At 44.3% G+C, this 27362-nt stretch overlaps 1 protein-coding gene across 1 annotated transcript in view; it reads left to right on the plus strand.

The window, feature by feature from the left end:
- The window catches only part of LOC121564227 (AT-rich interactive domain-containing protein 3B-like), a 66277-nt gene extending 41161 nt beyond the window's left edge, over window positions 1–25116 (plus strand). The window contains 6 exon segments of the mRNA XM_045214710.1: window positions 14271–14454; window positions 16533–16780; window positions 18396–18475; window positions 18477–18660; window positions 20867–20959; window positions 21051–25116. Of these exon segments, the coding sequence (XP_045070645.1) occupies window positions 14271–14454; window positions 16533–16780; window positions 18396–18475; window positions 18477–18660; window positions 20867–20959; window positions 21051–21235 (974 nt within the window). The 3' untranslated portion in view covers window positions 21236–25116.
- The last annotated feature ends 2246 nt before the right edge of the window (window positions 25117–27362 follow it).

The following is a 27362-nucleotide window of genomic DNA, read 5'->3' on the forward strand; positions in this document are numbered from 1 at the left end:
GACTAGATACATAGTGCTTTCATTTCTAAACGGTAAAACATATGTATGAAAATACCCTCAAATAAAAGGTGACATTCTGTACTGTCGCCTCGTATGAAACATTTGATCTCAAATCCAAAATGCTATATAGAGCCAAATTTAAAATGTTAGTTTCACTGTGTGTGTGTGAACTAAGATACTGTCAAAATATTGCCACGGCGGATGCCATCGACTCCGACCCTAAGACAGTCAAATGACTGAGTGCCTGTAGAGAGAGCCTTATGTGTGTCCTCACACGGCCAGTGAAATCAGCAGTAGCTAGTGACCCCACCCTGGGCCTGGCCGGCCTGGCACGTGTGTTTAGAGGTCTTGTTGGGGGATGATGTATTAGTTAGAGAGGGAGAGGATCTGTCATTGGCCAGTTAGCATGTCACTGCTCTGACAGTGGGGAGTGGAAGGCTGACCCTTGTTGGCCAGATGGGAATATTCATCAAGCCGACTGAAACATTGGATGGATGATGATGATTTAATCAGTTGTTTTTTGTGGTTTCCTTTTTTTATTCGCTCATACTGCAAGTGTGTTTTCAACCAGTCAAGTTGAATCTGGTTTCATTCATGATACATCATTTCGTTCAGAACATGGTGCCAGGATGAGTTTTAAAATCAAATCAAATTTGTTTCGTCACATGCGTCGTAAACAACAGTTGTGGACTCACAGTGAAATGCTTACTTACAGGCTCTTCCCACCAATGCAGAGAGAAAGAAAAAGGAGAAATAATAGAAAAGTAAAACACGTAATAGTTAAAGTAATAATAGATATACAATGAGTAACTCATTTGGCTATATACAAGTGGTGTCAGTACCGAGTCAATGTGCAGGGGTACGAGGTAATTGAGGTTGCTAAGTACATATAACTAAGAATTAAGTGACCGATATTAAACAGTTGCACTAGCGTATGTGATGGGTCAAAAGTAATTCAAGATAATTGTGAGTGGTGATGGGTGAGTCCTGACTTATAGCTGTGTTGGGTTTGCAATAAGATGCAGTGAGAGAGCGATAAACCCAGGCTTCTTTATTGATGATATCACAGGATCATTCTAGAACCAGAAGGTCTATGCTTGTAGCTGAGATGTTCTGTAGCCCGTCATTACCATGGTGCAGCAAAGAATGTCACCTACCTGGCTGCCATGTCAATACCTCTTTGTGGCCTGAGAGAGAAAGAACGCCCCTCTCTTTCCTCCTTGAATAAGCGGCACTTGGCTGACCTCCGCTGTCTCCTAAATCGGGGCCTTAATCATGGAGAACAAATTGCTTGGCTGGCTTCCCACTCGGCTGTGAGAACAGGGCCGCAGCACAGCACACATTCCCCCGGACTACCGTGAGATACAGACGTCAGCCGCTTGCCTCGCAGGCCAGGCCGGTGATCTCTCTGTTGACTAAATTATTGTCTGGCCCTGTTATTGATGAATTGGAGGTACTGTACTCCATTTTTGGTTTGTTTTTGAGGCTTCTGCTGCAACATCAAATGAAAATATAGATTTATACTTGGAAACTGCATTTCATTTTCAGTTCTTTGTTCTTTGAGTGTCAAATGTTTTCTAATTATACTACCGTGTTTTGAAGTAGGAGAAAACACTCTAAGCTAATGATATTGCATATATTCTGACAGCTGATCAAACGGTGTTAGTTGGAGAAGAGTGAGTTTCTGAGGAGTGAAAGAAAGAAAAGAGGAAATGGGAAGGCTGAGAGGCCCAAATGGAGGAGCAATTTCCCACTTCATGCCCCCCTCCCCCAAGTCCTTGGGAAGTGGGAATTAACCGAAAGGAAACTTACGAGGGAATTCCATTTGGCCTTGTGTGCATAAAAACAGGCGTGTTTGTGTGTGTTCATTGTTGAGGAATTTCACCAGCTGTCTTACACCCAGTGGGTCTGTGAAGAGGCCAATTGATGGGCCCCACATTAGAGTAGCAGCAGCGTTGCCTCTTCTATTGGTGGCTGAGGACTCAGGAGCGTTTAGCTGCCGTGTTTTCCTGTAGCCTTGTTGTTTATCATATCTATTTCACTTCTTGCTTTCTCGCTCCTGTTGGGAACGTGGAGATAAACTTTGACAATGTGTTGCTATTAACCGCCTTAAAGGCTTCGATTTAAGCAGATGGGTGATTGTTTGTTTTGGTTTGACACCCCTCCCTCACCTCCTGCTCTGAGATGGGATGGGGGCTGGGAGGGAGGGGGTAAGAGAGGCAGAGGGGGCAGTAAGGGAGACTGTGGGAGAAATGGGCACTTTATGAAGAACAAAATCCCAGTGCAAAGCAGCCAAATGCCTGTCAGCGCTGTCCACTTGAGATGATTAATGGTGCCTGGGTCTGATGGACAGAGCGAGTGTGAGAGACTTCTGTTTAGGGAATCACGGGACAGAGAGAGAGTGGGGTTAAGACAAGTGTTTAGCACCCCCCACCTCTCCAACAAAAAGGATAGACCCCTCCGAACTAGTGAGTGGTTTGATCCATCCCAGTTGTCTGTGCTGCCTGTGAAGAAGCAGTGTCTTGTCGTGTAGTTTTTACTTTTTACTAACTTTTATTTATTCAGGGGAGCGCAATTGAGACCAGGATCTCATTTTCAATGGTGCCCTGAGGACATAAAATATAAAACTACAAAAGAAAAGATGGAATAACAAGATACAATAACATGTACATTACATTACACATATCACAGCATTCTAAATAAGTTAAAGTCAATCAATCAAAACAATTGCACATCTCAGTGAACTCATTTATCATCAAGGTTTTAAACTGCCCTGGTGGCACCAGGGAATCCAAATGTAATGTATTTTGTAAGTGATTCCAAAAATGTGGAGCGTTAAAACTAAAAGCGGATTTACCTAGTTTGGTGGAGACCCGAGAAACCTAGAGAGTTAACCAACCCTGTGAACAGGTTTGGGATCTCATGTTTTTATACTTTAACAACAAAGTTTAGTAAGTGGGAAGTTTGTAATAGTAGAGCTTGTAGTGTAGGGTTGGGCGGTATCCAGATTTTCATACCGTCATACCATTTCTTTACCAAACCGTTAGTGGGTATACTCTGTTTCCGAATGTGCACACAAGGCACAAAAAAAATAATATTATTCATCTTCTTCATCTTCATCATCCAGGAGGTGATTTAATGTCTTTGCTGTAACCAAGAAGCTTGATCTTGACATTAATTAATTAATTAACATCTAGCCACTTAACTAGCAAGTTAGCAAACCAAATTAATAGCTGGAGCCCAGAGCAGGGTATCATTTATTTGACACATCTTAGATTTCTTATAGTTATAAGCAGTGGCCTAGCACGCACCCCCGCCGCCGTGCCCGTAACCCCCTAAAATGGAATTGAAAATCATACCGTCGGTATTATGAAATACCCCAGTATGGTATAAACGGTATATCGCCCAAGCGTGGTGTAGTGTTGAGTGTACTGTAGTAAGTTGATGCATCAAAAAACCTGATGCTGGGGGTTTGTTTGGCTATTGGAGTTAGAGCTAAGGTTATTATAGGGAAATCCTCCTCTGTAGTAAAGATTTAGGTCTCTGTTGTAATGCTGTGCCATTTAACCAGAACAGTCAGGACTGGACTGGTGAGGGGGGGAAACTGACAGACCAGCCAATAGCTTCTACCCCCAGACCATCAGGTTGCTGAATAGCCACCACTAGTCAGCTACCTGGTCCCCCTCCTGCAGCCCGGACTTCCTACCCCTGCCCCGCTCACCCCCAAAGGACATGTATCCTTGTTACTCACTCGTCACTCTATGGACAAGTATCCTTGGTTACACACTTAGCCACTTTTAACTGCAGCAGCTGTATAGAATTTAAAACTAGTTGTAAATATACACTGAGTATACCAAACATTAGGAACAACTTCCTAATATTGAGTTGCACCCCCCCATTCAGAACAGCAGCAATTCAGCAGGGCATGGACTTTACAAGGTGTGGAAAGCGTTCCACAGGGATGTTGGCCCATGTTGACGGATTCTTGATACACACAGGAAACTGTTGAGCGTGAAAAACCCATTAGCATTGCAGTTCTTGACACAAACCGGTACTACCATACCCCGTTCAAAGACAAATTTTTTGTCTTGCCCATTCACCCTCTGAATGGCACACATACACAATCCATGTCTCAATTGTCTCAAGGCTTAAAAATCCTTATTTACCCTGTCTCCTCCCCTTCATCTACACTGATTTGAAGTGGATTTAACAAGTGACATCAATAAGGGATCATAGCTTTCACCTGGTCAGTCTATGTCATGGAAATGTTTTGTACACTCAGTGTATATATGCCGTCTTGTGATCTTTTTCTATTCTATTATTTTAATTAGTATTATTAGTATTATTATTTGTATTGTTTCATTCACTTCTCTTTAACCTGCATTGTTGGAACTAAGAATTTCACTGTACCCTGCAATTACATCTGCGACCCTGTGCATGTGACTAATAAACTCTGAATTTATTTGATTTGGATTTGTTGAAGGCAGGCTTCTCTTTGAACTACAGTAGCTCCACCAGACAGCTCAGCCCAGCCAGGCCTATTGGCTAGTGACTGAATCTCCAGGCTGGCAGTAGTTGTGCCCTAATCGTCTTAATGTTCCCAGGCTAACGATCACGTTGGCTTGGCGATGTGTCTGCGGCCAGCGCTGGGAACAGTGGACGCACAGCGGGGGACGTGAGGAAGTCCCTAACACTAACCCAGAGACTGAGAGCTCTGTCCACACCAATTACACCACGAATGGGCTCTAGGGGATTCCTGTATGCATTGCATTACCACTCTGAGCAGAGCTAGCACTCACACTACAGAGCTCAAACCCCCCTCATACAGGACAGGGAGGCTTGCTGTGCTGTACACTCTCACACACACACTATAGCAGAGCTACAATGGGAACATTCTGTGGCCTGTTTAATAGAGCTTTATTTTCTTTTAACGGTTTCTGGAAATGACTTGTCTGAGAGTTTTACCAGCTCTGTCATATGAGCACATCTGTCCATACTATTACAGTAGGTGTTGTGTGAGCAAAATGGTTTCCAACTGAATCCAAACCTGTTGAATCTATCCTCCCCCACTGGTCTGAGAGGTGCTAAAACGTCAGGCTACTCATATGGTGCCCTGATCTAGAAACCATGTATTTGCATTTCATTCTGGTTTCACTACACTACTAACTCAAAACCATGAGTGTAGCAGCCATGAGTGTAGCAACACGTTATATAGTATTATCCCAGTTTACCTATTTGCTTATGGTCTTGCCTACGCCTAGCGAACAGTTTTTTAAATTATATGGAGAAAGAAAAATCAATTTTATTTGGAACGGCAAGCCAGACAAAATTAAATGGGCCTATTTATATAATGAATATGATTTCGGAGGACAGAAATGATTAAATATTAAAGCATTAGACCTATCACTAAAAGCTTCAGTCATACAAAAGTTATACTTAAATCTGAACTGGTTCTCTAGCAAATTAGTAAGATTGTCTCACCCAATGTTCAAGAATGGCCTTTTTCCCTTTATTCAGATTACAACCTCTCACTTTCAGTTATTTGAAAAGGAAATAATCTCCCAAATATCACTATTTCTAAAACAAGCCATAGAAAGTTGGTTGCAATTTCAATTTAATCCTCCAGAAACGACAGAACAAATAATGCAACAAATATTGTGGTTAAACTCAAATATACGAATTGACAAAAAATCTATTTTTTTTTGACAAAATGTTTAAAAAAGGTATAATCTTCGTAAATGATATCATCGGTAGGACTGGTGGAGTTATGTCGCACATGCAGCTAACGAAAACATATGGAAATGTCTGCTCTACCCAAAATTACATTCCAAATAATTGCAGCCTTACCCGCAAAAATGGAAGAGGAAAGTGGAAGGGGGAGAAAGTAAGGAACTTGTCTGGAGGCCTTGCATTAAAGAACATAATCGGTTAAAGAAAACTGTGATAAATAAAAAAGTATACCAGTTTCATTTAAGGACCAAAGGATTGACAGCCGTCCCATATAGATTGCAAAATAGTTGGGAAGAGATTTTTGACGTACCGATCCCATGGCATAGTGTTTATGAACTGATACGCAAAACGACACCGGATTCAAAACTTAGAATCTTTCAATTTAAATTATTATATACAATTCTTGCTACCAATAGAATGTTATTTATATGGGGGATACAATCTTCCCAGCTCTGCAGATTTTGCTGCGAAGAGACAGAATCATTAGATCATTTGTTTTTGGTACTGTCCATTTGTAGCTTGTTTTTGGACACAGGTCCAGGAATGGCTAAAGGATTGCAATATTTACCTGGAGCTAACCCTGCAGATAGCATTACTGGGTGATCTGAAAAGTCATAGTCAATCGATCAATAATATAATAATACTTTTAGCAAAAATAATTATTTTCAATTTACAATCTGTAGAAACAATGAGAATAGAAAGGTTCAGAACTTTTGTAAAACATCACAGTACAGTTGAAAAATATATGGCAAATAGAAATCCAATATGGATGGTGTTGAATAGAGTTGAAGGATGGGACTAATAACAACTAACAACAACTAATAACAACAAGATAACTAATGTAAAGCATACTGTGTCCATAATAAGTATATAGGTTGTAGGTTGGGAGCTTTTGTGAAAGAGCACAGTTAGAAAGATATGGCATATCAGATGGACATCATGAAAATGATCGGAGAGGTTGAGAGTAGAAGAAGTTCAGGAGAAAAAACAAACAAAATATAATTATTGTAAAATTGACTGTGTCCATAAAATGTATATAGTAAGTATAAGCTGGAAGTAGAGTCCTAAGCATTGTTGTTCACTAGTTTACTCCAATTAGGGAAAGGGTGGTGGGGTTGGAAAGTAATAAAGGGGAATATGAAAAAAATACACATTATATAGATGACTAGCTCACAGATTCAGTTCCTTATGAGAAGTGTGTGAAACATGGTTGTAAAGAACAGTGACTGGGGCCAGAATAGAAATGTGATGGTACAGGAAAATCTCCTCCCGTCTCTGTCCTTCTCCTCCCTCCCCTGCATCTCTCTTCTCCCCTCACCCTCTGTCCCTCTGTTTATTGTGCTACAGTTACAGCCACTGAAACTTGATAACACTGTGGGGGATAGGGGCCGAGGGTAGTGCGCAGGGCAGGCGGTGGGGGGAGGGGCTGGATTAAGGGGCCTCCTGTCCTACAGAGAATGATTAATGAGCCCCTAAAACTGGGGGGGCCCCGCCTTTTTGATAGGGGGAACACTGACGGACAGCAGACAAGGGAAAGACCGCCACGTGTCTGGACTGAGAGGGAGGAGGGCATGAGGGATAAAGGTAACAGACAGACGGGGGGCAGGGCATAGGGGCACAGGGAAAGGAGAGAGGGTGCCACAACTACAGAGACATCAGGGGGGGGGAGTTGAGTGAAGGGAGGCATCAGGCCTGCATGTGTGGAAACAAGGCCACAGTCTTTCATTTCCCCTGGAAATGGGCGATCCATCACTGGGGCAGACACTGGGTGTGCATCCCAAATGGCACCCTATTCCCTATATAGTTCACTACTTTTGACCCGGGTCCTATGAACCCTGGTTAAAAGTTAAAAGTTAGTGCAATATATGGTGCTATTTGAGATGCAATTTGGGTCTGAGGCTGGTCCAGACAGGCAGGCAGGAGCTGGGGATGGGCTGGCAGAGTAGAGTGGGCCCCTGAGGGAGGAAAGGGTGGAAACCGCAGGGCCAACCCCAGCCCAGCGCAGTCAGATAGAGCCACTGCTTTATAATCAATGCCTTCTAGACAGACGCCAAAAAGGATAACTATTCTTAGCTGCTGACATTTTTATCTTTTTTTTTTTTTTTAATCAAAGATGTGGTCAGTGTGTTGATATGTTATGGGTCTGAGATTGTCTTGGGTAATTTTAAAACCCCGCCCGCCCAAATTACAAAGCCGTATTTAGATGCAGGCTCATCCACAGACAGCCGCATCGGTCCTCTTGTTTTCCCTCGCTTCAAAACAAAAATAAATTGGGGTTTTCCTGATGTTAGCTAGATGGGAATCTACTCTATCTTATTTGTTTAGTTCGGTACCATCAGGGGCCCGCCCTTCTTTTATGTTTTAGTGTCTTTCTTTCTTCCTCTCTCCCCACCCCCACCCCTTCCTGTCCTTTCCTGAATCAATCCACTTGGTTGTGGGTTGTATTCAGTGATGTAAACGTTGCAGATAGAAACAGAACGAATAGAGCTGTGACGATTCCCTACTCCATTTGACATTTCAATCTGAACATTGTAATGTTAATGTACCGTCTCTAGTTTCTCTCTTTCTGTTTATCTCTCTGTTTCTCTCTCTGTTTCTCTCTCTCTATAGTTCTCTCTCTGTCCATTTCTCCATATGTGTCCTGTTCTGTGTGCACTGGAGATAGGATTCCTCTCCTTCGCAATCTAGTGATGGATGGACTGAAATAGTTAACGGCCCCCGAAGGAGACCTTCGCCAGCACAATAGCCCTGCGCTGACATACAGTATGGTGTATATAGTACCGTTACATACGACTCCGTAATGTACTGGTACACATTGGGTTTTCAAGAGAAACAAGGAATGACAGATGTCTGTACTGTCGGTAGATGAAGGATGTATCAAAAGAGCCTTCGTGCATGTTGTACTAATTTACGCATGCAGTCAATGGTACAGTATCGATCCTAGACCTTTTACTTTTTATTGCTTTCTCTAGGTTACAATGTCAGGCCACGCTACTATGGTGCATGTCTAGAGACTGGAACTTTGAGCTAGAATGAAACAATCAGCAGTTACTATAGGGAGGGTTTTGCATTGAGTTGTGAGGGGTACCTGGTTTCCTCTCCTCTCCTCCGACGGTACTATCCCCGTCCACAGCAGCTGATGCTCCTGTATTGATCACCTCTTGCTGGGCTCCAAATGGGGCTTGCCAGCTGATGGCTTTATCTGTCAATCTGGGTGTCCATTGATTGGAGCAGTTAGCTGTGTTATAAAGAGAAGAGTGGGGGAGTGGGGGGGAGGTCCACTGAGACCCTGTCAATGGTGCACCTGCCGGTGGAGAGGTCTCTGTCCCCTACTTACCCTCTAAACCAGCCCTGTTCTGTTTGACCACCTCTGTGGTCATTGCGGCAGCCCTGCTCTTTTGTTATTTGAGGAGCAGCTCTGATTTCAGACCTGTCTCTCTCTATTACCTCAGGCGAGAATGATGACATTTCATATTTTGACGGGGAGAGTAAACATAGAAGCACAGTGGAGATCGGAAAGCCGTCAAGTAATGTGCTCATCATGTCAAATTTCGACATTAAGACAATTTGGTTATATTAGACTACTGAAACTGCAACTGAATATAAATGTAAAAGTGTAGGCTATGGTTTGTTCTCTGGTTGAGATGGAGGGATTTGAGATCTGGGCTAGATGTCTTCCGTCTCCCTGGTCATGTTTACCTGCGGGGGGGGGGTTGTGGATCCTCCCCATCACTTGTTTATCTGATGGACTGTTGATTAGAGTCCAGTCAGCCAGTAGTCCAAGCCAGACCCCGCTTGGCCTCGAGGGACCAAAGGGATTTGGGTTACAGTTGAAGTGGCCGTCTCACTTTTCGCACTATCCACATTCCACCCTTTCAATCCCCCTCCCCCATTTCACCAGGTGACCCATCTTTATGACCCGAGAGGAGGGAGTCATGTTTCTCTCTCTCTCTCCCTCTCTTTCTTTTGCTCCTTCTCTCACCCCTTTATCGTGCTGATCTTCTTACTGAACTAATTGTTCCAAATGAGATTGAGAAATTACCGTCCACATTTTGGACTGCAGCCAGATCACTGTCTACTCCTTGAGTTGTTCCTGTTGTTCTTTTATCATTGATGAGACTCTAAATAAAAAAGGCACTCGTTCCCAGGCCTCAATCTAGTGATTTACATGTTGTGGATTGAGTTTAACATATAATGGAAGGTCTCTTTTGCAATTTACTCTTCAAATGTTTGTTGTGGGGTTTCTTTTTCATGGTTTGTCATGAGACACTACTCCCCCCTGGGCCTGGCCGGCACCAGCTGTGCGTTTATATCCCCGCCTGCCTGGTGTTATTGGCCTCCTACATATATAGGGGGTAATCTTTACTCTCTCTATAGATAGGAGGGCTGTTTGGCTGTTGTGTGTCCACATACATATTCCGTACCACTTGATATGAATTGGTCAGTCATGTGATGCATGTGAGTGGCTCTCCCCAGACTAAAGATAGCTAAAGAATTCCATTCCGTCATTGGACTTTACCTTCTATGTCCCTTGGCCTGGTATTAAAAATAAAACAAACCTTGCTCCAGCAGCAGCATTGCAGGCCCTGACAATACCAGGCTCAACATATGAAAATGTAAACCAAATATCCTGGGTCCCTGGATAAACTAAACATCCAGCAGGAGCAGTCAGGACTGCTTGTAGCCTGTAGTGTGTCGGAGACAGAGAGGCAGAACAGAACAGTGGTGGGGAACTGCAGGCCCTTGTTTGGTATAATCTGGGATAGTGGGGGGGTGCAAAGGGGTTTGGGGGGAGCTTCTGAAAGGACTGAGACACTGACATGAGGTAGAGGCCATTTGTGTTTTGGCTGACACCTTTCTTATAGCAGTAATCCAGTCTTTATCCAGCTGGCTGTCCCATCCACCTCATCCACTCCTTCCCTCTCTCAGAGCATGGGGGGGCATGTGTGTATATATAGAGAGAGGGGGAGGTGAGCCCATGGAAAGCGATATATCCTTTAGATAATGATGGGCTTATAAATGCGCTCCTGCCTGCCCTTGTCTCTGTCGCTCTCTCTCTCTCTCTCTCTCTCTCTCCATCCTCTTTCCTTCCTTCCTCTTTTACTCCTCCCTCACTCCGAAGAGGTGGAGCAGGATGGTAGTGAAACCCTACACCTCGTGGCAACACATTCTGTGAAAAATGCATTTCCTGTCTCCTCTCGCCCAGCCCATGTCAGCTGGAATGCCAGTAATGTGGAATCAGCTATATTTAATTGACCATGCTGGCGTCAGAGGCAGTCCATTTATTTATTATAGAACTCTTTAATGCAGACAGCTGTTTTACAAAAGAAATTGGTCAGGGATCATCATGTAATGACCTTGTTTTTTGTCACATGGAGATGGAACTGTAGGGAGCAGTGTGGATGGTGCAGGGTGAAGGGGGTTAAACCTATCATGTGACAAAGGGATGCTTCAATACCAGTCTCATTGGTGTGTTTTTAAATGTTCTGTTCTATCTCCTGGAACTGTAACTCACTGACTGACTGGTTCAGACAGCAGTAGGCTGGTCTCCCTCTCTTTCGGTCTTGTTCTCTATCCAGCATAGTGTCTTCTAAGCTGGGCTGTGCTCACTACTGACAATAATGCCTCAATTACTGTACTGTAACTTCCTCCCAGTGGGGTGAGAGGTGGCTGCCTCCTGGCCCTCTCCTGCCCCTCTGGGCCTCTCTCTGTTGGGCTCTGGCCCTGTCTGAACACTGGAAGTACGGCGAATGGAGGACGGAGTTAGGGAGTGGCTCAGGGGGCCTTCACCACCACAGCACTTCCCACCACTGTGACCCCTGACCTCCACAGCCATTAATCACTCGCCTCCTGATGGCCCTGTCCCAGGGGGAAAATCAGTCCAGGGCAAAGGATGATGGGAGGTGAAGCCTGTAGCCAATTACAAATCGTTTCGGTGCTGCAGTGGACAAATCCCTGCTGCCCTTTGAGGGAAAGCAGCCAATAGTGGCCTACATTAACGCTAGGATGAGCTAATGCTTCAGCTGTTCAATATGTGGCCTGATATCATGGCTATGCTGCTCTGCTACTCATTTCTACATCGACTGACTCAGGGGGTGTGTTTCCCAAATGAAAACATGAGGTGTTTAAAGTGATTGTGCCCACGGGTCTAAAAGAACTAGAACAGATGTTTCTCACCAAATACTGGTGGGTTGTTAGTTCTCACTAATGTTTCTCTATCTCCTCCAGTCCAGCTGAAGTGGCTTTGGTTAGTTACGTCATTTAATCATTTTCATAAATGGGTTGTTGCAGTTTGCTCACATTTCACCAGATCCTGTTGAAAAGTGATGATTTGATTCTGTACCATTAGGTTTATTGTAGTGTTTGTATTTGTTTTTACACAGGCAGAATATCTGCTTCAGAGAAAAAAATCTATTGTCTAAATTTGAAATACTGATTCTTGCAAAAAATGCTTCTCTACATCGCTTCCTGATGGTCCTAATCCTAACATTGATATTAGTGAGCTGGAATGGAATAGAGGCATTGGTGTGAATGAAAGCCTAAATGCTGGGTTGTCAGTGCAGGTCAGGTCTATTGTGCCTCATCTGTTCTGGCCTCATTGTCCAGGGGGACATACGGCTGGCTGTGTATGAAAACTGCTTCCTGCTGACTTGCACTTTAATTCAGACATCAATAACCCCTGGCCAACCTCTGACCCCTACAGTTGTACTAATTGTTTGATGCAGGATTGATGTCCTTGCAGCGCTGCATTAAATAACTGTGGCCTGACCAGGGCTCAGGCTGGCCTTTTTACACCACATTCCTTCTGCTTTTGATAGGCTGTATGTTCTGGAAGCGATGGGCCGGGCTGGGCTACTGGCTCCTGTTCTATCTACCCTCTACGCGGCCTCTCTCGTCGTCTCTCTCTGTTCTCTCTTTGTGCTAGGGTGGGTGGTAGTGACACCATGCTCTCTGTGCTAATCAAACATCCTGCCTGATGTCATCTCATCCACCACACAGAGAGGACTCCAGACACTTTACTGGGCTGTTGGCACTTCTTCAATCTTACAGGAAACTGATATTTGGCCTAGCGGCCATGGACAATCTATAGTTCATCTTATGTTATGTATATTGTACCCTAGTTTTGTGTAATGTCTGTTTCTTCTTTCAGATTTGTTTTATTTATTGCTACTACAGTACTATAGATGAGAAAGTGGCTGTTTTGGAGTCTCTTAATTGACTCTAGAGATCAGAATGTTGAACTCCGGGAAAAGCTGAAAGACTATTCCCATTTTGTTGTAGGTGTAGACGATTTTGATTTCCTAGCTTAGCTAGCTGTAGTTATCGCTGGCTTTGTTGATGGCCTACTGTAGATAGGCTTTAGTGGTAAGGGTCTGCAGTGTTTTCTAACACACGTTCCTCTCTGAAATGAGATGAGGTTATGCCTCTGCAGCCACGCCCAGCCCCGCCCTGCCCCAGAGTGAGTTAGCAACACTTACACAAGCTAGCCCATGTGTCCTCCATTCAGAGCCAATGATTCTAATGGTTTAATTAGAAGACAACCTGTGCCTTGGAGGAGTGGACAGACTGACTGCTGCTAACTTGAGACATTGAATCAGGACCAGGGCTAATCTCCTCTCCTGATCACAATGCTGTTTGAAAAATACATGAATGGGTCTTATTCCAGGTTAGTTGCTAGCAGCCTGCGGAGGCTGGGAGGATTGGCTACTATTAACCACCGTGCCACAAAGCTGGCCTGGCTTCAGCCTGGCCGTCCTCTACTCAGCAGCCAGTCAGCCCCAGGCCCCGGGCCGCAGGCAGCACTAGCACAACAGCTAACAGCCGAGGGGTGTGGATTTACTCTGCACAATCCCCTAAATAAGCTTCATTATACCGGGCTATCCATGCGCCCCCCTCCGCTGTTCAAGGATTAGCAGGCCTACAATCCATGTCGGGGCTGGAGAGTGGCGCGTAGCACTTTTTGATGCTGGTGCACACTAGGCCAGTGTTAGGCTACACCTCCCCACCCCTCCCTCTTCCCCCGACACACACACTTTCTGCACGCTTTACTGCAGATAAGCTGTTAACAAGATTAATGCATCTGTATCAAAAGTCTCGAGCAGGTTCGCTTTGTTGTTTGCAAATCCCTCTTTCCGGGTCAAGCTGTCTTTGCCTTAACTTGGCTAATATGTTCTCTTTGTCATTTTTATACCTATTTGTTTACATTTCCCAGTCTAATTCAACCGGCTCTCTGAGTTATGGGCCACTGACTGTCACCGAGGGCAGTAACGATATCACCTGGGGATTTGTTTCAGCAGTGAAAATGTACTTTCAATAATAGAAGGTCGCCTACCATTTCTGTTACAGTTAACTGTTAATAGCATGTTACAGTGCTATGAAGATATTCAAAGTAAAATAAAAAAACGGAATGTTATTCACTTTTTTTCAGTTGTTAAAATGTGCAGCAAGCCTCCTCATCCACACCATTCCAGCTACTTCAGCAATGTAACTTTAATAGGATATTTGGATCCATATTGATGCGTGCTGTGTTCTACCTCCAGGGACCCCAGTGAACCGCATCCCCATTATGGCCAAGCAGGTGCTGGACCTGTACATGCTCTACAAGCTGGTGACAGAGAAGGGAGGCCTGGTGGAGGTCATCAACAAGAAGATCTGGAGAGAGATCACCAAGGGCCTCAGCCTGCCCACCTCTATCACCTCTGCTGCCTTCACCCTCCGCACACAGTAAGTCTCTCTCTCTCTCTCTCTCTACTCCATTCTCCTTAGTCGTGTGTATCTGTGTCTCTGTCCCTTTCTGTGACGTGTGTCTGTCTGCATGTGTCCATTCATCCTGACCCTAGGTGTGTGTGTGTGTGTGTGTGTGTGTGTGTGTGTGTGTGTGTGTGTACATCCCTCTCTTTTAACTACACACCTCTCTCGCTGCGTTACATCCTCCATCCATTACATCTCACGTGTGAGACCCATTGATCCAATAGATTTATTCATGTGATTTGGGTCAAGAGTTCACAACAATTGAGGTGGGGTTTCACTGAGGCGCGAGCGCTCTGCGTTCTGTAAGCCCCTGTGTAGGGCTTTAGCTCTCGATACTGCTGCCTGTATACCAGAGAGCCTTAATGAACCTTTATGTATTTTTAATGCTAGCCTACTCAGCCTGCCTGTTCTCTCCAGCAGCAACAGTCCACTGGTCTTATCTAATGGATAGTGCTCTTCACTCCGTATTGATCCTCAGTGTTCTCTCCCTCTCTCTCCATTATGCGCTTCTCATTTATCCATTTTTATGGGGTGGAAAAATACCACTGCTGCTAATGCTGACTCTGTTACATACCATGGTCTCTGTTATTTGACATCTCTGTCACTGCACTACATTACCAAAAGTATGTGGACACTTGCTCTTCAAACATCTCATTCCAAAATCATGAACATTAATATGGAGTTGGTCCCCCCTTTGCTGCTATAACAGCCTCCACTCTTCTGGGAAGGCTTTCCGCTAGATGTTGGAACATTGTTGTGGGGACTTGCTTCCATTCAGCCACAGAGCATTAGTGAGGTCGGGCACTGATTTTGGGTGATTAGGCCTGGCTCGCAGTCGGCATTCAAATTCATCCCAAAGGTGTTCGATGGGGTTGAGGTCAGGGCTCTGTGCAAGCCAGTCAAGTTCTTCCACACCGATCTCGACAAACCATTTCTGTTTTGTGCACAGGGGCATTGTCATGCTGAAACAGGAAAGGGCCTTCCCCAAACTGTTACCACAAAGTTGGAAGCACAGAATCGTCTAGAATGTCATTGTATGATGTAGCATTAAGATTTCAGACTGCCAGGTGGTGAAGCGTGATTCATCACTCCAGAGAACACGTTTCCACTGCTCCAGAGTCCAATGGCGGTGAGCTTTACACCACTATAGCCGACGCTTGGCATTGGTCATGGTGATCTTAGGCTTGTGTGCGGCTGCTCGGCCATGGAAAACGATTTAATGAAGCTCCCGACGTTCTTGTGCTGACGTTGCTTCCAGAGGCATTTTAGAACTTGGTAGTGAGTGTTGCAACCGAGGACAGACGATTTCTACGCGCACGCGCTTCAACACTTGGCGGTCCCGTTCTGTGAGCTTGTGTGGCCTACCACTTTGCGGCTGAACCGTTGTTGCTCCTAGACGTTTCCACTTCACAATAAAAGCACTTAGTTGACCAGGGCAGCTCTAGCAGGGCAAATATTTGACGAACTGACTTGTTGGAAAAGTGGCATCCTCTGACGGTGCCATGTTGAAAGTCACTGAGCTCTTCAGTAAGGCCATTCTACTGCCAATGTTTGTCTACGGAGATTGCATGGCTGTGTGCTCGATTTTATACACCTGTCAGCAACGGGTGTGGCTGAAATAGCCGAATCCACTAATTTGAAGGGGTGTCCACATACTTTTGTATCTATAGTGTGTGTGTGTGTGTGAACACTGATCTGAAGACCCATGTATGCACACATGACTTTAAGTCGCTTTGGATAAAAGCGTCTGCTAAATGGCATATCTTATATATCTAACCGAAAGGTTGCTTGATCGAATCCCCGAGCTGACAAGGTAAAAATCTGTCGTTCTGCCCCTGAGCAAGGCAGTTAACCCACTGTTCCCCGGACACCGAAGACGTGGATGTCGATTAAGGCAGCCCCCCGCACCTCTCTTTCATAGGGGTTGGGTTAAATGCGGAAGACACATTTCAGTTGAATGCATTCAGTTGTACAACTGACTAGGTGTCCCCCTTTCCCCTTTCCTATATCTTAATGTTGTTTGTCTCATTAATGTTTTTTGTCTCATTCAGGTACATGAAGTACCTGTATCCCTTTGAGTGTGAGAGGAAAGGTCTGAGTTCTCCAGGCGAGCTTCAGGCGGCCATCGACAGTAACCGCCGGGAGGGACGTCGCCCCAGCTACAGCAGCAGCCTCTTCCGCTTCTCCCCAAGCACAGCCCCTCACATCCTCTCCCCTCCCAAGATGCACCTGTCTGCACTGGGGGCCGCTGGGAGCCTCAACGGCCTGCTGGCCTCACCCGTCCACTCTCTCAAAAAAGGTGAGTATTAAAGGATAAACTACTTCTCAATAAAAGACTGGAAATAAAGGGTTAATTATATAATTATAAATGTATTAATACAAATAAATACTGGAATTAGCCTAAACACACAGTAGGCATCCTGGCAAAAGGAAAAGAAAGAGCATGCTCTCTATTGGGTTCAAATAAGATAGAATTGAGAGTTAGCCTCCGGCTTTTGGAGCACATCAGACTGATCGGAGCGCACCCCTCAACAAATATCCATAGTGCCTTAGCGCCCTCTGTCGCAATGGTTAGGAGCTACAGGATAATTTTCTTGAATTGTCTGGATAGGATAGTGTTAGACAACATAGCCTTTAGAGAGTCAGACATTATGTACAGTACAAGCATTACAAGAAGAAATGCTCTGATTTCTTAATGGCCTTTTACAGAAGTATTTTTGTACTTTACACACTTTACATTCATTGGCAGGCCTTGTGTTATGGAATCTCTGCAGCACAGGAGGTTGGTGACTCCTTAATTGGGGAGGACGGGCTCGTGGTAATGGCTGGGGCGGAATAAGTGGAATGGTATCAAATACACCAGATACATGGTTTCCACCTCCTGAGCGGCGCAGCTGTCTAAGGCACTGCATCGCAGTGCTTGAGGCGTCACTACAGACCTGGGTTCGATCTCAGGTTGTGTCACAGGCGGCCGTGACCGGGAGACCCATGAGGGTTTGGCCGGCCGGGATGTCCTTGTCCCATCGCGCTCTAGTGACTCCTTGTGGCGGGCCGGGCGCCTGCAAGTTGACTTCGGTCGCCAGTTGTACGGTGTTTCCTCCGACACATTGGTGCGCCTGGCTTCTGGGTTAAGCGAGCAGTGTGTCAAGAAGCAGTGTGGCTTGGCAGGGTCGTGTTTTGGAGGACACGTGGCTCTCAACCTTCTCCTCTCCTGAGTCTGTACGGGAGTTGCAGCGATGGGAAAAGACGTAACTACTAATTGGATATCACGAAATTGGGGAGAAAAAGGGCTAAAAGCATTTAAAAAAACATTGTTTCCATGTGTTTGATGCCATTCCATTCGTTCCAGACATTATTATGAGCCGTCCTCCCCTCAGCAGCCTCCACTGTTGTCCAGTGTGTATTGTACTGTAGATTGTGTGATGATCGATGTGCTATGCACTCCCATTGTGATCAAAGTGTCTGAGTGGGACTGGGGTTTGACCCTGGGCTGTTCACTGTCTCTTAACCATTTACTACTGATTAATAACATGTTTCCCACAGACAGCAGGACACTTTACGGCCAGCCTGGATTACAGCTGTCTGTCCACATCAATAGGATCTGGCTGGATCACTACCATTACCTGTTTTTCTTATCTGATCTTGCCTTTGATGTTATTGGAATGCGGCTCAGTTGCAGAAAATACTGTATAATGGCCCACATAATTGCTGTGGGGGTTTTTTTCTCTAAAAGAGGTAGTTATTGTTTCAACAGATCTCCCTCCCTTTCTTTGGCCTCATTTTACTACATTAAATCGTGTCATTTTATCTAATTATTCCGTTTTTTTCTTCATTTTTTACAATACTGAAATTAATCTAATTTTTGTTTCCATGAAAGTAACATATCCTACCTCTCCTACCCTGCCTCTCTTTAGAAGAAATCACCCCCTCCATGATGGCAGCGGCTCGTGGTTCCTCCATGTCTCTGGCACTGGGGGCAGGTGGCAGGGCTGGCGCGGGCTGCCACTCTGGAGCAGCTGAGGGAGAAGCTGGAGACTGGCGAGGGCCCAGAGAGGAAGATGGCACGCCTGGCAGAGGAGCAGCAACGTTTGATGCAGCAGGCATTCCAACACAACCTGCTTGCCATGGCCTCCCAGGTCCCCATGAACCTGCGCCTGGGCTCCACCGCCACCGCTAGAGGTACCTGTCCATGCTGACTCCCCCTGGGCACTCTATACAGTTACATATTATAGTCAGTTTGTATCCGACACATACAGAACATTATATACGTATTAGAGACAGGAGTAATGCCTGATATGCACTAGTAATTATTTTCTCAATGAGACTCATACATTTAAGTACACTAGTGATGCACATTGAAGCTCTCTCAATGCCTGACACTCTCTCTGAGCACCATGAAAAAACACACGGACTACACCAGATACCCTCACAGTTCTCCAGCTCCCATTCCCTCAGCTCCCCCCTGAGATAGAGGAGGATTACATTTAGAAGCCATTATAAAGGCAACGCAGCGGTCACTGGGCAATAGCGATAAAGGCTGTCAGGCCTCTCTGCAAGCTGACTCACTGACCTGTGCCTCTTCAGCTCAGCCTCTGGCTGTTTGTATATACACTACCGGTCAAAGGTTTTAGAACACCTACTCATTCAAGGGTTTTTCTTAATTTTAACTTTTTTTCTACATTGTAGAATAATAGTGAAGACATCAAAACTATGGAAATTACACATATGGAATAATGTAGTAACCAAAAAAGTGTTAAACAAATCAAAATATATTTTATATTTGAGATTCTTAAAATAGCCACCCTTTGCCATGATGACAGCTTAGCACACACTTGTCATTTTCTCAACCAGCTTAACCTGGAATGCTTTTCCAAAGCACCCCCACACCATAACACCTCCTCCTCCATGTTTTGCTGTGGGAGCTACACATGCAGAGATCATCCGTTCACCCACACCGCGTCACACAAAGACACGGCGGTTGGAACCAAAAATCTCAAATTTGGACTCCAGACCAAAGGACACATTTCCACCGGTCTAATGTCCATTGCTCGTGTTTCTTGGCCCAAGCAGGTCTCTTCTTATTGGTGTCCTTTAGTAGTGGTTTCTTTGCAGCAATTCGACCATGAAGGCCTGATTCACACAGTCCCCTCTGAACAGTTGATGTTGAGATGTGTCTGTGACTTGAACTCTGTGAAGCATTTATTTGGGCTGCAATTTCTGAGGCTGGTAACTCTAATGAACTTATCCTCTGCAGCAGAGGTAACTCTGGGTCTTCCATTCCTGTGGCGGTCCTCATGAGAGCCAGTTTCATCATAGCGCTTGATGGTTTTTGCGACTGCACTTGAAGAAACTTTCAAAGTTCTTGACATTTTCCATATTGACTGACCTTCATGTCTTAAAGTAATGATGGACTATCGTTTCTCTTCGCTTATTTGAGCTGTTCTTGCCATAATATGGACTTGGTATTTTACCAAATAGGGCTATCTTCTGTACACCCCCCCCCCCCACCTTGTCACAACACAACTGATTGGCTCAAACGCATTAAGAAGGAAAGAAATTTCACAAATTAACTTTTAAGAAGGAACACCTGTTAATTGAAATGCATTCCAGGTGACTACCTCATGAAGCTGGTTGAGAGAATGCCAAGAGTGTGCAAAGCTGTCATTAAGGCAAAGGGTGGCTACTTTTAAGAATCTCAAATATAAAATATATTTTGATTTGTTTAACACTATTTTGGTTTCTACATGATTACATATGTGTAATTTCATAGTTTTGATGTCTTCACTATTATTCTACGATGTAGAAAATAGTACAAAATAAAGGAAAAACACTTGAATGAGTAGATGTTCTAAAACTTCTGACTGGTAGTGTACGTCTTAACACATGCTTTGTTTGGTTCCTTAATGTTATCACATGCTGGTTATTCCCCATGTGTCTCTCTCTCTCTCACACTCACACTCACACACACACACACACACGGTAGCGGTGCAGCCTGTGTGTGTGTGTGTTGAATGTGTGTGTGAGAGTACAACAATCAACACATTCACTACTACACAATAAAAGCTTTGAGAGGGGAAGTGCAGAATGTTTTCCTGGGTTTTCCTGGGGTCACTGTGACATGATTGTGTTTCTCTCTCCTCAGTGGGTTATGCAGATGTATGCTGCAAGACACCCACAAGGAAATGTGCGTGACACCCGATTCTCACTTACTGCATGTTACTGTACAGTATCTGTGTAGATAAGGAAGAGAGAGTACGTTCTTGGTGCTGAGATAGTTTGATCCTAGTTCCCATGGTTCTGTGTCCTTTCCTTTGGAGATTTTATTTGTCAGAGGTTCTGGTTCTGCCCGTAGTGGTTTACACTTCCTCTTTCGCTCTCTTTCCAGATGAGAAGCAGCAGGACATGGCTCTGAGCATCTCCACCAATGGATCTGCTAGCATTAGTGTGTCTGTGGAGGTCAACGGCACACTCTATTCAGGTGTGTGTGTGTGCGTGTATATACACTCAGAAATAAACGGATTTGGTTGTGTTGTTTATCATGCTGTAATAGTTGTCCTCCTGTCCTGTAGGAAACCTGTTTGCACAGAAGTCAGGTGCCCCAGCGACTAGCGTGTCCACTGTGGCCCCAGTGCCCCCTGCTGGACCCAGCGCTGGGTTTGGGTTCGCCACCTCTGCCCACAGCCACAGTCCCAGCTCCTCCTCCTCTTCCAAGGGGCCTTGCTCGGCCGAGCCCTCCACCAGTGGTTCACCTTAGCTCAGGCCGCCCTACCACCCACTCTCCAGGCTTTTCCTCAACACTGAGGCCTAGCATGAATACAGTACATTGATAAATCGCTAAGAAAAAAAAATACTGTTGCACAACAAATACCTCATCGCTCCTGTCAGCCTTGGCTACCCATTTATAAATACACAATTCACACACCCAATTACATCTCAAGATAACATGCACCCACACACACACACACACACACATATGCATTTTACACACTCAACACACATGTACACATACACACATGCATTTCACACACACCCAACACACAGACACTCTTATCCCAAATACATGCTAAACACAATCAAAGCTCTCAGCCAAAACCCACTGACAGGTGTTCACAACTGAACTTGAAGAGTTTTATTTTATGATTTTGTTTGTTGCTATTTTGTTGTCTTTTTTTATTTAGTTTTTTCGAATTATTATTATGAACATTATTTTTTTAGTTCTCTTTTTACATACTGCAAATCAAGTAACCTGCAGTGGTATCTTTACCTCAGGAGCTGTAGTATACTTCACCTGAATTGACTTTATTTTTGTATTCTTTTTGATCTTGTTGAAATCAGGGGGAATTTTTGGGGAATTTCACAACGGAACCTCACTCACCTCAGCACACCTCCTACACATTCATACAGTAACCCTATCACAACACTCGAGTTGCCATGACGATGGGCCCTAGCCTTTTTACGTCTGAAAACGCTACTTTATTGATCCTACAGATCGCCATGTAATACCTCATAGGCAGTAGTCACTCCCACAATCAATACCAGGGAGTCACCCACTCATTCAGCCTATTGGAATGATGTACTTAATCTTCAATCTAACTCAAGATACAGATGGCCCTTGTGTCTAAAGGGCTTTGAGGATCACCATTAGCTTTGGACATTTGATCACACACAGTATGATGTTTATAAGAACCAACTGATCCGCCGATCTGTTTAGGACTAGCAAGCCCCAAGCTCAGCTCACCACCCCACATCTATCTATCTAATAATCAGAAAGGTAGTGAAGGTGTTCCAGTCCCTGCTCTGGGATCAATGTGTGTCCCTTGTTCAATTCAACAGAGAGGAGAGCCAAATCACCAATCAAGGGTTTTCCTCGAACACTGGCAGACCAGACCTGAAGTGTTTTAACCACATACCTTTTCAAACCTCATATTCGCCTCTCCGTTTGGGAGAGGGACCTTTCTCAGGAAGCATCGTGACGTCTCTTATTATGGACTCGCTTTGTCATTTAAAAAAGGATCCCACCGAAAGAATGCACAAGTCTAACAGACTTTCTTCAAAGAATACCTCAGACTCTCTAGAAGGAGACGTACACTACATACCTCATTGCTGCAAAGCCAGTGTGACTTGACCTCGTGGTTTGAACCCCTGCAATGGGCAACGGTCCACAGGAGTGGACTCCTCCTGAATGGTGGACTACATATGTAGAGACTTGACTGCTGGGTTTTCTTGGGGACACATTATTATACGAAGCTGAACTGGGATGGGCTTGCTCTCCTCCTGTTTTCGCTGTATTTGTTTGGGGTTTGTCTGTTTCATTTCCTTCGTACTGCATTTTATGGGACAAAATCTATTTGAGAGTATTGCTCTGCATGTGTACAATCAGGTGGCCAGTATTTTACACCGTAATCCTCTGGTGTGTGGTAGCCTCTGGTCATTGCACAGCTGAATACCAAAGACTAGCCCTGTCCTCTACCCTGGTCCTTATCACCCTGTCCTCTACCCTGGTCCTTATCACCCTGTCCTCTACCCTGGTCCTTATCACCCTGTCCTCTACCCTGGTCCTTATCACCCTGTCCTCTACCCTGGTCCTTATCACCCTGTCCCCTGCCCCCTGCCCAGGCTTTTGTAGGCTAGCTGAATAGGCTAGCTGAGCCACTAGGTAGGATACAGTGGGGTAAAGATTGGGTTCCATGCTAGCCCATCTTCTATAGTCCCTGCTGTTAAAGTTGTCAGCTCTGGTCATGTTGCTTTCCTTAGCTTCTTAATCAGACCTTTACCTGTGATTGAGTCTTGGGCCTGGTATGGTTCTGCCTGGCATGGCACCCATCACCTGACATATACCAGGGATATACCTCAGTGAGTTTTGCTGCAGTGCACAGTGCATGACACACAAGGCCCTTTTGGCCTAACCTCTACATTGAATAAGACGGAGAAAGGGTAGATGTTATGCCAACTGGTTTCTCTGTCTCAATTCAAAGTTCAGGCCTCCCAAATTCCTCCGACACATCCACTGTTACAGTATTTCCATTCTCAAACTGTCGAGGTAATTTCTCTGCATTTTGAATAGAACGTGATTTGAATGAAATGAATTTCAAGCATTGTCTGTGTTGAATGTGAGGCGTTTAACTGTTTCTAAATCTTTTACCCCTGATCTCCTGTAATCTCTGAGGTGGGCAGCCTTGTTGCTTTTAGTAAGCTGTGTTGTAGCTGTTATTTGTTGACTTTTGTGGACCTTTTGCTGTGCAGACCCCCGGCCAGGATTACAAGACCACCACAACATATATACAATGACTAAAGAGACACCTGCAATCCCTCGTGATGAGATATTATGTCCACATTTAATGAAGGTGAAAGATGTAGTTGCTGCCTTAAAATCAGCTGTGAGAGATCAGTGAACCTTTCAGGAGCTCTCTGCTAGGAATGACTGTTTTATCTTCAAGCTGAATCCTTTGAAGAGTAAACTATTTCCAATATCTTTTTGAATTCAATCAGACATTAAGGCATTCATCATTCATGTTATTGGTTTCAAAACCAAGGTATACTATTTATTTGTGTTGATTTCTTCTGATGGACTGAGTTAGCTTGATCACTTAGGTGGTGTCACTAAAACTCTTTAGTTTCTCTCGTTTTAGAAACGGACATTTCTGTTTTATCCAATCAGTCTAGTCAATGACTGTCTGACAGTGTAGCCTTACAGCCTTTGCATGAGAGAGGGAGTGTGTATGAGTGTGAGAGCAAGTTCAGCGTATGCTAGAGGAGCGTGTGTGCTAGGGGAGGGTGTGTAACAACCATGTAATGCCATAGAGAAGACTGCAGGTGGTGCTGTTCTCTAAGACCACCACACCATGACAAGGGTGGGCAACAGGTTAGAACCACATTCACTGGGAATTCAGTTTACAGCTCAGGCTTATGTGGGTTACAATTGTTGATGTGTAGACTTGTGTGTGTGTGTGTGTGTGTGTGTGTGTGTGTGTGAGAGAGCTCTTGAAGGCCCCCTACCTCTTACCTCAGGGCATTGGGCTGCAGTCATTGTTGCATTTGATCTACAAGTTATGCAATTGGCATGTATACTGAGGGACACATCCAAATGCAAACCTTGGACAACCCAAAAGCTGTCTCTAGTGACTTGCTAAAATGCTATTTTAGACTGGTTCGATTTTTGTCTTCAGTTACGGGCAAGGTCACATCACTCAGGAAACTGTGAAGTTGAAAGTCTGCAGAACCTTGTCCCTGGATGGTTTGGATTTTATTAGATTTTTAATTGTTTAAATCTAACCTGATCTGTGTAATACAAGTGCATATGAAAGTGGTTGTTGAATACCTCATTTATCAATTTGTTGTTTTTGGCTTGTACAATGCTCCGTATATAAATCTGTGGGGTTTGTGCATATTTTTGTACTGTTATTATGGACATGATAATGATATTACTGATATTATAGTTCTCTTTTGATTAAAACAAAATTGGGGGAAAAACATGAGAATGCTTGTAAAACTGGTTTGTGCTGATTGTATTTAAAAGAGGAGCACTTTTCCAAAGTGATTTTGACACATTCAGTTTTGTTCACATTAGTAATATAAAGATATGGTTCTCAGGGCTTTAAACTTGTGTGTCATGATAAAGTTTTACTTTATATCTTATCTGTGTGTGGTTTTTGTGGTGTGGCTTGAATTTCCTTCGTCCTCCCTCGCATGGGGCCTGCTCTATCATTTGGGGGGAAAAAAATAAAAAGGGAGGAATTGAACTAGGCCTACTCTCAAGTATCACAGTGTGGACCTTTTTTAACATACATTTTCACTGGCACATGAATGATACAGGACTTGGAGCCATATCTCAGCAGCTGCACCGTAGAAATTAGTGAGAAATTGACTCATAAACCCAGGAATTAGGCATAAAAATAGTTTAAAATTTTCTGTTTATTAGTTCCTGATTACTAACCACTAACCGCTTCACCCACTTCCTCTTCATATGACAGCTGTCACAAGGTCTTTCTGGGACATTCAGGCCTATTTTGCTACACTGGCCTAAGCCTCCTGTTACTCAAGCATGGATTAGGCCTGTTAGTAAGGGGCTCTCACAATGAGAGGTGTCAGAATATTTTTTGTATCGTGGATAACCCTAAAACATTTTCACAATGTAGGTTTCGGAAATTATTCAGCATGCAAATGCCCCCCACCCCCAGAAGCTCTGACTTACCGTTGTGGGGGGTTATTCCTGGTAGCTACCCACACCACCCGACCACTCACTCAACACAAACCTTTCCATCTGATACACAACAGGTCTAAGCATTAGGGCCCGATTCCCACCCGAGTTATGCACTTTTCTCTGAGTATTCAGATCTAGAATTTAAGCATGAGAATAGCATGCTATTCACCCACTATGTGTTTGGGATGGAGACCGAATAAATGAAGGTGTGATCGACTTAATTCTCTCATAATTTACCACCTTTACTTACGAGAAAACCATAAATAAGGTAGTGAACCTACCAGTTCCAAGAGGGAAAAAGCATTGACTTAACACCGTTCTCCATGCATTACAAATTACAACTTGATAAGAGCTATTAATAAGAACTAGGTAAATGAGTAATCTGTTTGGGTAAGAGAATTGTAAATATAAAATACTTTTTTTGTTGATATTTGACCTTAATCGCTAGAGACAAATGTGAAACCAGTCATATGGCAGCGAACGGAAGCATATCATCTTTCCCACATTGACGTTTATGAAATGCTGTGCCGTTATGCAGAATTTAAATGGGGGTGGTTATTCAGGGGGCTCTGATGTACCGGAACACATTGAGAAAAAAAGTGTCAAACACAACGTAGCAGCCAAGTAGCCTACTATCAATGGTGGTGAAACGGACAGCGCTCTCCAAGGTGCTAATTAATTCAAAGCATTTTAGACATCACTGCAGTATGCACACATACTTGAGTATAGCTGCGGGGCTTACACAAGTTCGAATTTCTTATAGCCTAATATTCTAGACATCAATGTACAGCAAAAAAATGTGACGGCACTGCAGAACACCTGCCATTTGCACACATACAGTGAGGGAAAAAAGTATTTGATCCCCTGCTGATTTTGTACGTTTGCCCACTGACAAAGAAATGATCAGTCTATAATTTTAATGGTAGGTTTATTTGAACAGTGAGAGACAGTGAGTGAACAACAGAATAACAACAAAATCCAGAAAAATGCATATAAAAAATGTTATAAATTGATTTGCATTTTAATGAGGGAAATAAGTATTTGACCCCCTCTCAATCAGAAAGATTTCTGGTCCCAGGTGTCTTTTATACAGGTAACGAGCTAAGATTAGGAGCACACTCTTAAACGGAGTGCTCCTAATCTCAGTTTGTTACCTGTATAAAAGACACCTGTCCACAGAAGCAATCAATCAATCAGATTCCAAACTCTCCACCATGGCCAAGACCAAAGAGCTCTCCAAGGATGTCAGGGACAAGATTGTAGACCTACACAAGGCTGGAATGGGCTACAAGACCATCGTCAAGCAGCTTGGTGAGAAGGTGACAACAGTTGGTGCGATTATTCGCAAATGGAAGAAACACAAAATAACTGTCAATCTCCCTCGGCCTGGGGCTCCATGCAAGATCTCACCTCGTGGAGTTGCAATGATCATGAGAACGGTGAGCAGCCCAGAACTACACGGGAGGATCTTGTCAAGGACTGAAATCCTGCAGCGCCCGCAAGGTCCCCCTGCTCAAGAAAGCACATATACATGCCCGTCTGAAGTTTGCCAATGAACATCTGAATGATTCAGAGGAGAACTGGGTGAAAGTGTTGTGGTCAGATGAGACCAAAATGGAGCTCTTTGGCATCAACTCGACTCGCCGTGTTTGGAGGAGGAGGAATGATGCCTATGACCCCA

The sequence above is a fragment of the Coregonus clupeaformis genome, unplaced genomic scaffold (assembly GCF_020615455.1).
Source record: "Coregonus clupeaformis isolate EN_2021a unplaced genomic scaffold, ASM2061545v1 scaf0296, whole genome shotgun sequence".
NCBI classification, from domain to species: Eukaryota; Metazoa; Chordata; class Actinopteri; order Salmoniformes; family Salmonidae; genus Coregonus; species Coregonus clupeaformis.